Genomic DNA, 18,933 nt, shown 5'->3' on the forward strand with positions numbered 1-18,933 from the left:
AAAATAATATATAATTTGTCTCAAACCATGTTTTTCAGTAAACAAGAGATGATAAACTCATATACAGGGCTCATGTTAAGCAAACTATGTCTGTAGTTGGGACTTTTTAAAATGGTCCATGACCTGACCAACTCATAAATGTTGTAATGGCCATTTCACCATGTTCTACCTTTTGTAGGCCCAATCCACTTCAAAATCAAAGTTTGATCCTGACTCAGAAAATATTGGACTTGTGCTTTATGAAACATGCCCACATATCAAAAGTAACCATGTATAATATAGAATTACACTTTTAAGCTGCACTAGGATGACTGCCAGAAAAAATTGGCCACAGTATCTGATTATGCAGAATAGACTCACAAGGAAATCATCTAATAAAAGACAATATTGAACAACAGAATGAGGGGCCGAGGCTTATAGTTTTTGAGATGAAACTATGAAGGATATCCAATGTGCTTTGTAAGAGAAATTCAGCCATACTATAGGCTCAAGAATCACAGTCATAACAAGCACATGAAACTTGCTCATGTAGTGTACACTTCCAACTACATATAGCTAAGGACAAGTTCTTTTCAAAGTCATGATCCTATTCAGTCATAAAAAATAAATTAACATTATAGCTATTTCAGTAATTTGAAAAATAGAAAGATATTTGAGAGAAAGTATGGGTTACATACTATGTGTGAGAAAATCCATAACAAAATCAAAGAAGAAATTCTCAAGACAACTGATCAAATTATACAAGCCAATTAATTGTTCCCTATTGATGCAAGAAACTTTTTTTTTTATTCTGAAATACCCAAAAACTCAAATTTCAAGCATCCCAGAACTCGCTCGAGTCAAGCCCGAGTTTTGGCAAACTGAGTTTGCCTTGCCGGGTTGACTCGCTGGAGGGCTGGGCCGAGCCGAGTCAACGAGTTGACTCAGCGAGTTTTAAAACACTGATCTTGAGTTTAAATTCAAAACCTGAAACAGGAACTGAATTTGGAAGTTAAATTTAGACTTGAGAAAAAGTGAATTTCGAAAATAGAATTGGAATTGGAATTGGAATCCGGATTTGAAAATCAATGTGAGATTTGGAAATGAAATTGAGTTTGGAATTGGAAATCAAACTGGAAAATTGGATTGGATTTGAAAATCTGAATCTAAGATGGAATTGGATTTAAAATCTGGAATCCTAGATGGAATTGGATTCGAAATCTGGAATCTAAGATGAAATTGGATTTTGCAATCTGGAATCCTAGATGGAATTTGGTTTTAAATTTGGAATCCAAGAAGGAATTGGATCCAAAATCTGGAATCCAAGATGGAATTGGATTTTTGAAAATCCAAATGGGACTTGAAGATAGAGTTGGATTTTAGAAATCCAGATGGGATTTTGAAGATGGATTTTGATTTAAAAATCCTGATTGAATTTGAAAGTGGACTTGAGTTTAACACTATTCTTAGAATTTTGATCCTTAATTTCAAAATGATTTGAAGATTAAAACTCAGAAGATTTTAAAAGAACTTGGGGATTTGGGAATTTGAAGTGAAGAATAGAGAATACACTTGATTTTAAACTTGATTTTTTGAAATCAGGTGATGAATATGGGATTTCAAAGTTGAATTGAACTTTGAAATTTGATCTGAATATTGAATTGAATTTGAAATTGAATTTCTAAAATGAATTTGAAATTTCAAAGTTGGATTGAACTTTGAAATTTGTTTTGAATTGGAAATTGAATTTTGAATCTAGAAATGAATTTTGAAATTTCAAAGTCGAATTGGACTTTGAAATTGAAGTTTGAATTTTGAAATAAGACAGATTTGAGAGTAGAAAGATGAATTTGAATTTATAAATAAGAAATTGAAGATTGATCTGAGAAATCGGAAGATATTTGAAGAATTATCACTTGAGTTTTTTTTGAAGAAAATTTGAAATAATTTTAGAATATGATGTAATTCTATCCTAAATGATGAATGAATTAAAGAATTTTGAAAATTGGATATTAAAAAGCATATTTCATTCTTTAAATGAATTGAAATAAGATTGAAGATATAATACATTCCTGACTATGGTCGTAAAATGTATTATAAAATAATATGTATCTAAATTCAGATAAAGAATAAAACACATTTTGGTGCCTTTATAGAGTTTGAAATGAATTTAACTCTTAATATATCCTGACTATGGCCATTGATTTATATTTTAAGTTAATTTCAAGTTAAGCTCTGATAAAGGAAGAAAAATTCAGAAAATACGATGATTTTTGAAAGAGATCCAGTGTGGATCCAATGTTATTCCATAAAAGATAAAAATCCTAAGCATTGTTTACATTTTGACTATGACCATCAATGTGAGTCATTTGCTTAGGATTAGTTACTTCTTATTAGAATGGTGCACGTGCCATTCGTGTTCTCATTCATAAATTTTTGAAATAAAAGAGAAAAAAACAAGATGAAACAAATAATTTTAGGGAAAATACATGCTCATATATTCTATTCTAAGCTGAAAATATAAAATTCTCATTAATACCTAGCTATTACATCATTGAAATTGAAATTAAAATTATGAAAATCCCTAATTTAGGGTGGAATGTAGCATTTTTCATGTATTTTCTGCAAAAATGGAGTTAGTACAAATACAAAGAGAGATGGCAATACCACATGGGGTCAAGAAGGCGAATGATGAAATGAATTTAAAATGCATGTGAGATGCACATGTTCATGAGGAGATGCGTGGTAGAATGCGTATATTACGCTCTAATGCTAACGAGGAGTATTACACCTAAACTCAATTTTGATGTACAGAGTTGAGAATGCATATGTGGAGTCTTGGAAAGGAAAACATATGCAATAGAGAAATGCATAGGAGAAAGGTAAATGCAAATGAAGAGTCATGAAGGTGCTTGTGCTAGAAGGTTGTGGGTATCATGGTAAAGGAAATAATGTTATAACAGTACAGCAGGTAGTGGAATAACTCTATGATGCTGTTTGAAGGAAGAAGGGGATAGAACATAAAAAAGGTTAATAAAGGGACTATGCTGGAACATGCAGAAGCTTATGCACAAGGGAAGGCAGTTGCTATGCATGGGTGCCATAAAGGTGAATGTAGCATGTAAATACAGTAGTTGCTGATGATACACAATGCTGGAAATAGCCTAGATAGAGTTAACAGGTGAAGTGTGTATGAAAGTGTGCTAACGAACAGCAAGTGTGTGAAGCACGGGGACTGTATGCTATGTGTGAAGATGGCCTAAACAGGTAGTTGAAGATGGTAAGGGAATGTTGAAGTGTATAGGTAGCTGTTGGACTATTCATAACACTTGTTTGCAGGGGAGTAAAGGTTGGAGGTTATGTGGAATGCAGGTGAAATGTACATGTTCACAGTGTGGTGGAAGTGTTTGACAGTGGACTGAAGATCTACAACACAGATGTGTTAATCTCAGTGTTACCGGAAGCGCCTAGGGTAATGGGGAAGCGCGCTTCCCTGATACGCGCTTCCCTGATACGCGCTTCGGAAGCGCGAAACATTGCGCTTCCGAAACGCGTGGGGGAAGCATCCCCCTTTTTTGGGAAGCGCGCTTCCCTTTTATGGGAAGCACATTTCCCTTTTATGGGAAACGCGCTTCCCATTTATGGGAAGCACGCTTCCCCCTCACTTCCCCATTTTTTTTGCTTCCCCCTCGCTTTTGGTTCGCTTCCTAGGTCGCTTCCGAGACGGTTCATAATTTTCTTCTAAGTGGTCACATGCTTCCCAGTTTCCTACATTTTTGAAAGTGCCTCGCTTCCCGCTCCCGCTTCCTCAACTGGCAACTCTGGTTAATCTCGAATTTAAGCCATGTTCACCCAGAAAATCAGCCCTCGAGTGGATATGTTATTTTACCTCTATCCTCTACTTGTCTGATTTTTAAAAAAAAAGTTAAAACAAATAGAACAAGAAAGAAAAAAAAAACAATGCAAATAATATAGAATGAACTTTCCAAATAGACATCAAACCTTAACCACCAACCACATGGATCTTCTCCTTGGAAAGGTCATCATGCCTTAACTTGATCCCCTAGCTATACCCTTGACACTTCTTAAATTCTTAACATGGGCAGACTCTTTTTTTTTTTTTGCCACCGCTCCTCTGCCTTTTGCAGGGGAGTTCTTCAGAAGATTCTGAACTATAAGACCTCTGTTGTATCTTGTGTGAAGAATTGTTCACCTGTATAACATCTGACTTCTCAGCACCAGTAAGAGACCCATCAACCCATTTATTGGATCCTCTTATTCTTGAGGCACCCTGTCCTTCTGCCTTCAGGCCTTCTTCATATAGAACTCACCCATGGGATTCTCAGAAAGTTATATTCCACAGTCACTTGCTTGAAACTGGATTTGGCTGGTATGCACCATGTCTATGCTCTCTCGCTGTTCAACAATTGTAGCAAAGTGCAACCCTAAAAGAGGAGGAAATGTCGAAGTTTCTTCCCTGTGTTTTATGGCTTCTGTGGATGAAATCTTTCTTATAGAACTATTTGATGACAAGCCGTCACTTAAGTCATTATTTTCTTGAAGATAATCGTCACTGCCTTGCATGGAGTTGTCGTGCATTTCAGCTGAAAATGGAAAACCTCCTTTCAGAGGACTCCTAGACATACCATAAATACATACACAGCTTGCTTCAACATTTACTACATAAGTCTCTCCAACTTTGGAGGAGTCACACTCCGTAGTTGCAGGACACTCTGAAGGACACCTTGATTCAGGGAGCAAGAGTATTTTACAAGATAAATTTGTGCTTGAGTTCTTGTAGCTACAAGGGTTCTGAAGGAGGGAGGAGAGGCGATCTCAGGGAGAGGAGTCGAGAGGGGAAGGGTGAAAACGGATCTGAGGGAGAAGCGCTGTGGAGGGGTGAGAAATGGAAAAAAGAAGAGGAGGCCTGCTGTTGTTTATATAGAAAAGGGAGGAAAGATCGAGAGAGAGAGAGAGAGGCTTTTCGTAACAGAAAGCCGTTAAAAGAATTTTACAAAAACGGTCACCTGAGTTTTCAACATTTTCACCATAGTGGTTCTTTTCAAAAAAAAAATCTCAAAAGATGGTTTTAACTACGAAAATGTTTTAAAAAAGAGGTTTCTAGGCTATATATATTTATATTTTCTTTGGATTTCTATATATATATATATATTTGTATTTTTGAAATAAAACTTTTTGAAATTGTGGAGAAAATAAGGGGTTTCAAAATATTTTTGTAAAATTTGAAAATATTTACCAAAGAGGGGTTTTCTGAGAATTCAGGGTTAAACTTCGGGAATTTCTTCAGAAAACGGACATGGATCCACAGATTTGAGAAAATATTCGAGTTTTGGACCTTGAATTGAGGAATATAGAACAGTGGATCCAAATGGATATTGGATGGACTGTCTGAGCCATTCAAAAATTATTTTTGGTATTTTCATAATTTTGTTTGAAAATTGGATGACGAGGCTCAGATTTGGATTTTGATATTGGATCCGGATCCGAAATCGAGTCAGATGTAGAAAATGGATTCCGATTCCAGTGAATCCGATAAATAACTGGAATTTTGATCAAAACTGACTCAATTTACTCAGAAAATGGAGGCTAGGGGCAAAAAGGGATTTTTTACAAAATTTTGAAAATTTTGGGGTGTTCACAAGTACCTAAAATTTCCAACGCCATTAATGGAAAAAGTTACTTCAGCCCTTTATTCTTTTACACAGTTATAATTGGATATAAATTTGCTAATACATGCATTCTAGTAGAAAACACCGTTTCTTTCACAAGTTTTTAGTAGATCTTACCTTATAGATGTAATCTATATAGTTTCTTCATTAGAAAACAGGTTTTGGATTATGTTTTGCAACATGTAAGTTGGTTTTCTAAAGAATTAAAAAAATCAGCAGCTCACAATATATCAAAATTTCATGACTCAATATTTCATATTTTTATATCAAAAAAGATGATTCGAAGTGCGACCCTGGCAAAGAAACCATGTTAAACACATCTGTGAGGCCAGATTGAGTGGATACAATTGCATCCATAAATTTTCAACTAGATTATATATTCAGTAGAAAATTTCAGCAGGAATGCACCACGGGTGGGAAAGCCAGCTAAGTATGATGGGCTAGCCAGCTCAACTAGGTCTTTGATCTCGAAGGCTGTTTTCCCGTTTCTCATGAAAAAAATAATAAGGCCTGAAGACCTTACCACTGAACCCTAAACCCGTTCAACTCTCTTATGCTGAGTCCAGGCAGGCTGGTTCTGGAAGCCACAGAGAGACGAGCGAACACCAAACCAGATGGTGGACACATGAAATAGTGTGTGAGAAAGAAGACTCAAGGGTGCTTAGATGAACCCGTGATGAAGAGAAGACGCCGTGTTGACTCGAGCAGCTCTGGCTCGACCAAGATTCAGAGGACGAATAGTGCAAGTCCAAGTCCCTTCAACCCTCTCGCCTCGAAGAACCCCAACCCAACGCAAGCCCAGGGAAGAGAACCACAACGACACGAGTCGGGTGGACACTGCGAGTCTGCGAGGGTCTAACGTCTCCACGAGTCGGCGGAGTCGGTTTAACGAATGGTGGCCTTAAAGTCTCTCGATTCTCAAGGAGAGAGAGCGAGAGGGAGAGGAAATGGGTGATGGGATTTCGTCGCGATGGAGAATGAGAGGGACGGCAGGAGGAGGAGGAGGAGGGCTCGGGGATGCGTTGGAGTTGGGGAGCCCTCGATTGGAGGATCGGTGTTCCATCAGGAGGGTCGTCAAGTCCCACTGCAAGACTGAGGAGGTCGAGCCCGGTAATTTCGTCAGGAAATGCGAGAAGACGGAGCAACTCCTCCGCCAGTGCGTCGGAAGGTACGTTTTTTTCTCTCTTCCCGCCCCGCCCTCCCCAATTCCTATTTTTTTTCTTCTTCTCTTTCGATCCTTTTCTTTCTCTTATCTTCTGTTTTTCTTCCCAATTGTATTTTTTCGCCCGAATTTGATCGTTATAGAGAACAAACTCTCCCTACGTGCCAATTCATTTAATTGTACGAGAGAAAAATTTGTGTTGAGATACAGATGGCGATTTGTTGAAGGATTGCAATGAGGGCGGAAGAGACTTTGTCATTTGAATTGTGGTTTCGAGTCTTGAACGAGATGAAACTTGTATTTTTATGATTTTTTTTTCTTTTCGTATTGCATATGTTATTTCTTCCTTTTCGCTGATTTGGGATTGATCCCAACAAGTATATATAGAATTTTCTCTCAAAGACTAGATTTTGTTTTTCTGTTCTCTGGGTTTTTGATGTCCCTTGCTTCGCTAACTTTTCTCGGATCCTTTTGATTCCTTCGTGAGGTTCATGGAGGTGTAACTCCTGGAATGGTATAAGTGAGGGTCCCTTTGATGTCTCACTGGAATGTGTTCCATCTTTTCTTGTTCTAATTCCCCCCTCTGTCTCATTGTTATTCATGAGAGATTGTTAAAAATTGTGCTTATTCGAAATTGATCCATTGTTTAGCTTCATTTAATGTTTTTTCTATATATATAAGGGGATTGGTTGATAGGAAAGTTCAGGCAGGAGTAGGACATTCCATACAAATCTTTCTGATCCGCTAGCAGGTGGTCCTCTCCAATCAAATTTCTTCATTGACAGGTAGGGTTAATACTAAGGTTCCTTATTCCGGTTGCGGAAGTGAAGAGATCCCGCGATGCGATGTTTGACTTCGGTACACACGATTGCGCATTATTCGCTGAGGTCGGGTCTTCAGTTTCTTCACAGGGACAGCAGGGTAACTGTTCAGTACCTGGATGTGGTTGATCCAGGGAGTGCAGATTTCTGCAGCGGTTTGATCCTGGTTGGGCAGATAGTGGTGCCACTTGGTTCGTTGCAGGACAGCCCGAGTTTCGCTCCAGGGGGAGCTACTAATAGTATAGTAAATGTCCACTGATTTCCGCAGATGTTTAGGAGAGTTCTGATTCACTTTCAGTTTAGCAGTCATAGGATGATCGGTTGCCAGTTTCAGTTTAGGAGAGGTTCTAGGGAAAGCATGATATGCTGTTGATTGATTTCCAGGGGCGTGATGGAGGATGTCACAGTGCTAGAGAGCTAGATCTAGGACTCAAAACTATTGAAACTATAGACTGGAAGATGGAAGATAGGATCCCCAGTTTGGGAATCCCTCAACTACTTATAGAGGCACCGAAAAGACCCCCTTAGAAGCTAGGAAACATAGGATAATGTTAATCCTAAGGGTCCTGATCCTATTCTAACTCATTAGAATGAGTTCTAGGCAATTTGCGAGGTTAATTGAGGTAGGATAGGGCTCTAAACGAGCTTATTTTCAAGAATCTTGAGTTAGAACACTTTTGGTTTCGGTAACTCGGATGACAGATAAGGTGTCGTATGAGCCTCAGACGGAGGCCTAATGTATCCAAATGGCAGCCAAATGCTCTCTGACTACGGCCTAAGTGCCGTAGTCTGGGCACAGATTGACTCAGACTACGTCTCTTTAGGTAGGACCAAGCAATCTACTGCTTATGCTTTGAAAGGCAATGTAAGGCATTAAATTTTGTTTGACAGTAGAAGGGTGACTTTCACCTTAGCTAAAAATTGGGGCACAGGCAATGTGCGTTTACAAGGGTTTGGAAGTGTTTTGTTCTATTTGTTGCGGCATTTATAAGACTTTAGAGTATGCCGCTCTATTGCAAGAGAATATTCAATGTTCCATTCAATTTTCTTTCAATTGAGTACTGTGATCATTGCAAAAATTTTCCTCTTGTTTTTTCTTTTCATTCTCTTTGTCTTTCTAGCCTCTATTCCCTTTTTGAAGGGGAATAAGAGATAGAAAAGAAGAGAGAAAAAGAAAAGAAAGAAGAAAGAGAAACTCTTTTGCAAAGGTCTCACTTGACCTAAATTTTGAAAAATATTTTGAAATTACTCGCCTCTGTTTTTGAAATTTTGCGGGAAAATGGATAGACGAGATTCGCTCATTGGTATGAGGTTCGACCGTTCCTGGCGCCTTTACCAGGGGTAATCGAACTTATGTTTTTTTTGCTTTGCCTAAATATTACTTAAGAATTTATTCTAAGTCTAAGAATGCACAAAGAATCATGCTTGTGCAATGCAAATGCAAAGATATATGCTTTTGAGAATAATTCAGAAATTTTTGGGTTTTTGTTTCAAGTGATTTTAAAGAAGATGATTTTACAAAGTTTGAAGATTGACTTGGAAAAGTTAGATTTTGAATCTAACTTAAGATTTGAAAGAGATTTGGAAGAAGAGACTTGAAATTCCAAGTTTTGGAATAATCAGAGTTTGGAAAATAAATCTTGGATGAAGAGAAAAGGAGAATTGGAATTCAAATTTAGGATTTTGAAGTAAGAATGAAATTTCAAAGTTAAAATGAACTTTTGAATTTGAATTTGATTCTCAAAAATCGATTTTGAAAAGGGATCTTTGATCTTGAGCAAGGTTTTAAAACTCGTGACTCGACTCGTTCTTTATTGACTCGTGACTCGGCGGGTCAACTCGGTGACTCGGACCGGGTTTTGTTAACTTTTGATTTTAAAAGAAAATAATATATAATTTGTCTCAAACCATGTTTTTCAGTAAACAAGAGATGATAAACTCATATACAGGGCTCATGTTAAGCAAACTATGTCTGTAGTTGGGACTTTTTAAAATGGTCCATGACCTGACCAACTCATAAATGTTGTAATGGCCATTTCACCATGTTCTACCTTTTGTAGGCCCAATCCACTTCAAAATCAAAGTTTGATCCTGACTCAGAAAATATTGGACTTGTGCTTTATGAAACATGCCCACATATCAAAAGTAACCATGTATAATATAGAATTACACTTTTAAGCTGCACTAGGATGACTGCCAGAAAAAATTGGCCACAGTATCTGATTATGCAGAATAGACTCACAAGGAAATCATCTAATAAAAGACAATATTGAACAACAGAATGAGGGGCCGAGGCTTATAGTTTTTGAGATGAAACTATGAAGGATATCCAATGTGCTTTGTAAGAGAAATTCAGCCATACTATAGGCTCAAGAATCACAGTCATAACAAGCACATGAAACTTGCTCATGTAGTGTACACTTCCAACTACATATAGCTAAGGACAAGTTCTTTTCAAAGTCATGATCCTATTCAGTCATAAAAAATAAATTAACATTATAGCTATTTCAGTAATTTGAAAAATAGAAAGATATTTGAGAGAAAGTATGGGTTACATACTATGTGTGAGAAAATCCATAACAAAATCAAAGAAGAAATTCTCAAGACAACTGATCAAATTATACAAGCCAATTAATTGTTCCCTATTGATGCAAGAAACTTTTTTTTTTATTCTGAAATACCCAAAAACTCAAATTTCAAGCATCCCAGAACTCGCTCGAGTCAAGCCCGAGTTTTGGCAAACTGAGTTTGCCTTGCCGGGTTGACTCGCTGGAGGGCTGGGCCGAGCCGAGTCAACGAGTTGACTCGGCGAGTTTTAAAACACTGATCTTGAGTTTAAATTCAAAACCTGAAACAGGAACTGAATTTGGAAGTTAAATTTAGACTTGAGAAAAAGTGAATTTCGAAAATAGAATTGGAATTGGAATTGGAATCCGGATTTGAAAATCAATGTGAGATTTGGAAATGAAATTGAGTTTGGAATTGGAAATCAAACTGGAAAATTGGATTGGATTTGAAAATCTGAATCTAAGATGGAATTGGATTTAAAATCTGGAATCCTAGATGGAATTGGATTCGAAATCTGGAATCTAAGATGAAATTGGATTTTGCAATCTGGAATCCTAGATGGAATTTGGTTTTAAATTTGGAATCCAAGAAGGAATTGGATCCAAAATCTGGAATCCAAGATGGAATTGGATTTTTGAAAATCCAAATGGGACTTGAAGATAGAGTTGGATTTTAGAAATCCAGATGGGATTTTGAAGATGGATTTTGATTTAAAAATCCTGATTGAATTTGAAAGTGGACTTGAGTTTAACACTATTCTTAGAATTTTGATCCTTAATTTCAAAATGATTTGAAGATTAAAACTCAGAAGATTTTAAAAGAACTTGGGGATTTGGGAATTTGAAGTGAAGAATAGAGAATACACTTGATTTTAAACTTGATTTTTTGAAATCAGGTGATGAATATGGGATTTCAAAGTTGAATTGAACTTTGAAATTTGATCTGAATATTGAATTGAATTTGAAATTGAATTTCTAAAATGAATTTGAAATTTCAAAGTTGGATTGAACTTTGAAATTTGTTTTGAATTGGAAATTGAATTTTGAATTTTGAATCTAGAAATGAATTTTGAAATTTCAAAGTCGAATTGGACTTTGAAATTGAAGTTTGAATTTTGAAATAAGACAGATTTGAGAGTAGAAAGATGAATTTGAATTTATAAATAAGAAATTGAAGATTGATCTGAGAAATCGGAAGATATTTGAAGAATTATCACTTGAGTTTTTTTTGAAGAAAATTTGAAATAATTTTAGAATATGATGTAATTCTATCCTAAATGATGAATGAATTAAAGAATTTTGAAAATTGGATATTAAAAAGCATATTTCATTCTTTAAATGAATTGAAATAAGATTGAAGATATAATACATTCCTGACTATGGTCGTAAAATGTATTATAAAATAATATGTATCTAAATTCAGATAAAGAATAAAACACATTTTGGTGCCTTTATAGAGTTTGAAATGAATTTAACTCTTAATATATCCTGACTATGGCCATTGATTTATATTTTAAGTTAATTTCAAGTTAAGCTCTGATAAAGGAAGAAAAATTCAGAAAATACGATGATTTTTGAAAGAGATCCAGTGTGGATCCAATGTTATTCCATAAAAGATAAAAATCCTAAGCATTGTTTACATTTTGACTATGACCATCAATGTGAGTCATTTGCTTAGGATTAGTTACTTCTTATTAGAATGGTGCACGTGCCATTCGTGTTCTCATTCATAAATTTTTGAAATAAAAGAGAAAAAAACAAGATGAAACAAATAATTTTAGGGAAAATACATGCTCATATATTCTATTCTAAGCTGAAAATATAAAATTCTCATTAATACCTAGCTATTACATCATTGAAATTGAAATTAAAATTATGAAAATCCCTAATTTAGGGTGGAATGTAGCATTTTTCATGTATTTTCTGCAAAAATGGAGTTAGTACAAATACAAAGAGAGATGGCAATACCACATGGGGTCAAGAAGGCGAATGATGAAATGAATTTAAAATGCATGTGAGATGCACATGTTCATGAGGAGATGCGTGGTAGAATGCGTATATTACGCTCTAATGCTAACGAGGAGTATTACACCTAAACTCAATTTTGATGTACAGAGTTGAGAATGCATATGTGGAGTCTTGGAAAGGAAAACATATGCAATAGAGAAATGCATAGGAGAAAGGTAAATGCAAATGAAGAGTCATGAAGGTGCTTGTGCTAGAAGGTTGTGGGTATCATGGTAAAGGAAATAATGTTATAACAGTACAGCAGGTAGTGGAATAACTCTATGATGCTGTTTGAAGGAAGAAGGGGATAGAACATAAAAAAGGTTAATAAAGGGACTATGCTGGAACATGCAGAAGCTTATGCACAAGGGAAGGCAGTTGCTATGCATGGGTGCCATAAAGGTGAATGTAGCATGTAAATACAGTAGTTGCTGATGATACACAATGCTGGAAATAGCCTAGATAGAGTTAACAGGTGAAGTGTGTATGAAAGTGTGCTAACGAACAGCAAGTGTGTGAAGCACGGGGACTGTATGCTATGTGTGAAGATGGCCTAAACAGGTAGTTGAAGATGGTAAGGGAATGTTGAAGTGTATAGGTAGCTGTTGGACTATTCATAACACTTGTTTGCAGGGGAGTAAAGGTTGGAGGTTATGTGGAATGCAGGTGAAATGTACATGTTCACAGTGTGGTGGAAGTGTTTGACAGTGGACTGAAGATCTACAACACAGATGTGTTAATCTCAGTGTTACCGGAAGCGCCTAGGGTAATGGGGAAGCGCGCTTCCCTGATACGCGCTTCCCTGATACGCGCTTCGGAAGCGCGAAACATTGCGCTTCCGAAACGCGTGGGGGAAGCATCCCCCTTTTTTGGGAAGCGCGCTTCCCTTTTATGGGAAGCACATTTCCCTTTTATGGGAAACGCGCTTCCCATTTATGGGAAGCACGCTTCCCCCTCACTTCCCCATTTTTTTTGCTTCCCCCTCGCTTTTGGTTCGCTTCCTAGGTCGCTTCCGAGACGGTTCATAATTTTCTTCTAAGTGGTCACATGCTTCCCAGTTTCCTACATTTTTGAAAGTGCCTCGCTTCCCGCTCCCGCTTCCTCAACTGGCAACTCTGGTTAATCTCGAATTTAAGCCATGTTCACCCAGAAAATCAGCCCTCGAGTGGATATGTTATTTTACCTCTATCCTCTACTTGTCTGATTTTTAAAAAAAAAGTTAAAACAAATAGAACAAGAAAGAAAAAAAAAACAATGCAAATAATATAGAATGAACTTTCCAAATAGACATCAAACCTTAACCACCAACCACATGGATCTTCTCCTTGGAAAGGTCATCATGCCTTGACTTGATCCCCTAGCTATACCCTTGACACTTCTTAAATTCTTAACATGGGCAGACTCTTTTTTTTTTTTTGCCACCGCTCCTCTGCCTTTTGCAGGGGAGTTCTTCAGAAGATTCTGAACTATAAGACCTCTGTTGTATCTTGTGTGAAGAATTGTTCACCTGTATAACATCTGACTTCTCGGCACCAGTAAGAGACCCATCAACCCATTTATTGGATCCTCTTATTCTTGAGGCACCCTGTCCTTCTGCCTTCAGGCCTTCTTCATATAGAACTCACCCATGGGATTCTCAGAAAGTTATATTCCACAGTCACTTGCTTGAAACTGGATTTGGCTGGTATGCACCATGTCTATGCTCTCTCGCTGTTCAACAATTGTAGCAAAGTGCAACCCTAAAAGAGGAGGAAATGTCGAAGTTTCTTCCCTGTGTTTTATGGCTTCTGTGGATGAAATCTTTCTTATAGAACTATTTGATGACAAGCCGTCACTTAAGTCATTATTTTCTTGAAGATAATCGTCACTGCCTTGCATGGAGTTGTCGTGCATTTCAGCTGAAAATGGAAAACCTCCTTTCAGAGGACTCCTAGACATACCATAAATACATACACAGCTTGCTTCAACATTTACTACATAAGTCTCTCCAACTTTGGAGGAGTCACACTCCGTAGTTGCAGGACACTCTGAAGGACACCTTGATTCAGGGAGCAAGAGTATTTTACAAGATAAATTTGTGCTTGAGTTCTTGTAGCTACAAGGGTTCTGAAGGAGGGAGGAGAGGCGATCTCAGGGAGAGGAGTCGAGAGGGGAAGGGTGAAAACGGATCTGAGGGAGAAGCGCTGTGGAGGGGTGAGAAATGGAAAAAAGAAGAGGAGGCCTGCTGTTGTTTATATAGAAAAGGGAGGAAAGATCGAGAGAGAGAGAGAGAGAGGCTTTTCGTAACAGAAAGCCGTTAAAAGAATTTTACAAAAACGGTCCCCTGAGTTTTCAACATTTTCACCATAGTGGTTCTTTTCAAAAAAAAAATCTCAAAAGATGGTTTTAACTACGAAAATGTTTTAAAAAAGAGGTTTCTAGGCTATATATATTTATATTTTCTTTGGATTTCTATATATATATATATATTTGTATTTTTGAAATAAAACTTTTTGAAATTGTGGAGAAAATAAGGGGTTTCAAAATATTTTTGTAAAATTTGAAAATATTTACAAAAGAGGGGTTTTCTGAGAATTCAGGGTTAAACTTCGGGAATTTCTTCAGAAAACGGACATGGATCCACAGATTTGAGAAAATATTCGAGTTTTGGACCTTGAATTGAGGAATATAGAACAGTGGATCCAAATGGATATTGGATGGACTGTCTGAGCCATTCAAAAATTATTTTTGGTATTTTCATAATTTTGTTTGAAAATTGGATGACGAGGCTCAGATTTGGATTTTGATATTGGATCCGGATCCGAAATCGAGTCAGATGTAGAAAATGGATTCCGATTCCAGTGAATCCGATAAATAACTGGAATTTTGATCAAAACATGCACAACAAGATAGAAAATATGAACTGGCTAAGCTAAATCAGTAATGATAGGGTGATCTGCTGTGGCTAAATGAGCTCGAATGGTGTTCAAATGTGGCGCAGTCCGAGTCTGGGCAAGATCATTTGATGTGATTTCCATCTGGATAAAAATAAGGTTCCAGGGATTCCTAGATTGATTAGGGGCTAAGTTTGATCTGTGATGAGACTCTTAATTGGTTTAAGAGGTAGGTTTCAGTTGGGGTAGGATCCCTAGGTGGTGTTAAGGATTGTACCGAGGTAAATTAGGACTCCTAAATGGTTTTAGAGATGTGTTTGTGGTAATTCAAGACTCCTAAATAGTTTTAGAGATGGGATTGTGGTAATTCAAGACTCCTAAATGGTTTGGGACAGGAATTTTCTTGGATTGGAAGATTTCTGGATGTTATCCCAGGAGGACTATATCTCCAGGAATCTTTAGGAGATTGAGAGAAAAGCTTCCTTTTTCTGACAACCTTTATCTCGAATCTGACTCCATGTGGCAGGTGTAATCTAAAGCCCGGACTGTAGCATGTGACTCAGACTATGGTTTTCTGTCGCTCAGACTGCGGCCACCCACAGCCCGGACCGCGGCTGACACCATCTAGAGTGCGGCTTTAGGAATGCAGTCTGTTGGCCAGGAAATGTGCAAAGGCGTGTTATTCAATCCTTTTGAGGCATGACAAACAAGCTGATGTCTGTGCTATCTTCTATGGATCGCACCCTCAAAGATGGATTCTTCCAGTTTTGGACTGGATCAGGTCTAATGGGGTTTTGCAGATCCTAGAACCGGTATAAAAATTGGTGTCTACAATAACATATTCATTCTTCTATTGGCTTATTTTATGTATACACCACATTATTTTATTGAATAAGAATGTGAATGAGGTTTGCTAAATGTTTGTGCGCAGGGAAGCTCTACATGATTGACATTATATCCAGTGGGATTCCTATTTGGTTTCCCCAGGTACTTTCTTTTCAATTGCTAGAATTCATACTAGCACAGACGTACACTTCAATATAATAGTGTAGCTCAGTGTTCTGTTCATTGAAATGTAAACTTATAAATATAATGAAATGAGTATTTTTATGAGTTGTGGATACGGAGAATTAGCTTGCTAGAAATGCAGGATGTAGGCAGAGATGTGGTTTGCTAATTTAAGACACAAGTGCAGAGGTAATCGTGGATGAGTAGAATCATAGCTTCTATAATGGAGGGCTTCCGCATGTTAATTTTTACCCAAGGCAATGAACCAGGAAAAAAAAGGCTTCCCTCGGGGCTAGATCTAGGTAAGCTTATTATCTTTAAACACTCTGATGCTCCCTCTTAAATGAATTTATGCTAATTCTTATACACAACCTAGGGAGTACTACTCAAATTGATAGTCTTGGTTAGTCTTTCTAATGGCTCTATATTTTCGTTCAAGAGGTTGAGCTCCATCTCCATCTTACAAGTGTGGGTATCTTAAGATTGAAGCTGCGTTACTGGGTATGCATTGTAGTGTGGGTGTTACAGCATAGAACTTTAGGAATGTGTGTGTCATGCATGGCAATACCTTGCCCACTATAACTAGTTGGGTTTCAATGTTTTTCATGGTACCTGAGTTTCATATGCTTGTTTATGCATGGTGGGGTTTCATCATGCATTGTCGCTGTCATTTTCACAGAACTAAAACTTAGGCACTTGTGGCATAGGGTCAAATCTAATCCTCATGTCAGCTTGTCTGCCTAGAATTGCATCAACGTTTAGATGGAATAAATCGTGCTGGCCAAATAACTAATCAGATCTACAAAATTTCAAGTGTTTTGGATTTTGATTTTTGAGTAAAAATCAGCACCAAGTTGGGTTTATAGTAAATTTTCCAGCTTTGATTCAAATGACAAGATCTCTCATTAGCCATTAGTTAAGATTAAGATAAGAAATATCCTGATATCAATTTTAGATGTCTTTTTGATTAGTTGGCAGTAGCTAACAGAAAGGCATAGGTTCTGTGCCATATACATATATCATCTGTCCCTCTAAGGTACCTAATTACTTTGGGGATCCGTTCAAATCTCCTGTCTGTCCTTGATTGTGCTGTTTGATTTTGCAACAATGTTCCTTTCTGGGCAATAAAATTCCTTTATTTTTATTTGAAAGAAAGAAGGAAAATTCTAGTAGTGCTGTTTGTCCTTGAAGGGTTGTGTGGGAGTGGCATGTCATTTGATTTGTGGGTGATAGTCTATCTGCAATTTGTGTTAGGAGAAGCTGAACATTACACAAATAGGTTCCTGAGAGAATAAAAGTTGTGATCCAGCACAAACAGTTTATTTTAATGCAGACAATGTAAACAGTATTATGTATCAGAAAAGAAAAGGGGTTGAAAGAGTGAGAGGCACATGTTATTGGCTTCTGCTGAACGTTGATTCATTAATGATAGTGCTTTTTTTTTGTTGCCAAGGGTTTAGTAACTTTAGTTTGGCTTTGCTAGCAATGTTAATAGCATGGTGTGTTACAAATCATATTCTTCTTGAGAAAAAAAAAGAAAAATAAAAAGAGGCATTAATCCATGGTAATATCATGGTGGAAACATGCAAATAATGGTTACCCAAATACTAGACTTTTCCTACATTGTGGAGTAAGGATGTCTGCTCGTTGTTGGAATTATAGTGTATTTCTCTCTTCCGAGCAACTTACTTTATGACATTGTAGCAGTTGGTTTTCCAAAGTGTTGTAATTAACGCTCCTTTCTTTAATCGCATACATTGCTTTCCGTTGGATTCCAGGCCTGTAGAAGTCGTTGAGTCCAATACAGAATACTCTGAAGAGGACGTCACACACGAATCATATGATCTCGAACCCTCCACGTTTCCTCCTGGGCTCCGTAGCGACATCGAATTTCTTGAGCGAGGAATTCTTGGTGGATTCTCTGGCTTCCTCGAGGCAGCTGAGGACATGAAGAACGAACTGTTCCAAGCACTGGGCGGGTTGCTGGGTGATGGGGAACCCAGGAACCGTTCGACAAGAGCAGCAGCAGAGGGGTTGTTTGACAAGGAAGTGTCTGTCAGCCCCAGCTTGCCGCAGCAGAGTAAGAGGAATCAATCTTCTGCTGCATACTCTGAGTATGCTGGAAAGCTTAGCGATGTCTAAACTGGACATCCTTCCCTTTTTTTCTTTGTTGGGTCTTTCTGTGTCATGTTTTGGACGTGAAACTAGTATATGAAAGTTCTAAACCATCATACACAAGTGGTTTCGCGCTGGACATGCTTGATGGAACGCTAACAGCAGGGAAAGAACAACCTCCATATCTCGAGATAAATAACAGAGTGTGGGCGGCTCACTAAAAAACTGATCCACATGGAGAGAGGATGGGATTCGGATGGCTTGTGTGAAATGATACAGAAAAATAAATTTAAACGTCGTTGAGTTGAGAACGCTTTGACCTTACTCTGTTAATAAACCAAGACAACTTGTCAATCTTTTTTTTTTTTTTAAACTTGGACGAGCATTTCTATTCACGAAGAAGCATTAATCGTGGCTGGCTGTCCAGAGATAAACAAATGCATAAATCCGTGAATGATACAGACTTGCCTGATTATAATAAAAAAAGAGACTTATTACTCGGATCTCCAAAACCCTTGCACAGACCGTTCTTTATGCGTCGTTTATTCTGGAAGAGCGAATTTTCTGAACGAGTCCAAAGAGAGCTGCTGTAATTTCGTGTAGTGGGAGGATCAATGAGTCCTGACCGTTTGATTATGAAAATCGATGTATCATGCGGGGGCACATGGGCCATGCTGGTAAGTTGTCCTGTTTTTGGCGACTGAGAGCGTA

The 18,933-nt window shown here is 37.5% G+C and overlaps 1 protein-coding gene across 1 annotated transcript; it reads left to right on the forward strand.

The window, feature by feature from the left end:
• Positions 1–6,573: 6,573 nt before the first annotated feature.
• LOC149829399 (fra a 1-associated protein-like) lies at positions 6,574–18,546 on the forward strand. The gene is made up of 2 exons (XM_090017369.1): positions 6,574–6,837; positions 17,886–18,546. Exons 1-2 carry the CDS (start codon positions 6,617–6,619, stop codon positions 18,247–18,249), a joined length of 585 nt encoding a protein of 194 aa, XP_089873495.1. The 5' UTR covers positions 6,574–6,616; the 3' UTR covers positions 18,250–18,546.
• The last annotated feature ends 387 nt before the right edge of the window (positions 18,547–18,933 follow it).

Source organism: Nuphar pumila, chromosome 9 (genome assembly GCF_984573655.1).
Source record: "Nuphar pumila chromosome 9, dmNupPumi1.hap1.1, whole genome shotgun sequence".
In the NCBI taxonomy this organism is placed as follows: Eukaryota; Viridiplantae; Streptophyta; class Magnoliopsida; order Nymphaeales; family Nymphaeaceae; genus Nuphar; species Nuphar pumila.

What these genes read in the sequence shown, in the direction of transcription:
- LOC149829399 (XM_090017369.1), top strand. Translation starts at nt 6,617, where the DNA reads ATGGGTGATGGGATTTCGTCGCGATGGAGAATGAGAGGGACGGCAGGA. An exon ending in CTCCGCCAGTGCGTCGGAAG is followed by an intron (nt 6,838 to 17,885) that starts GTACGTTTTTTT and finishes GTTGGATTCCAG; the next exon opens with GCCTGTAGAAGTCGTTGAGT.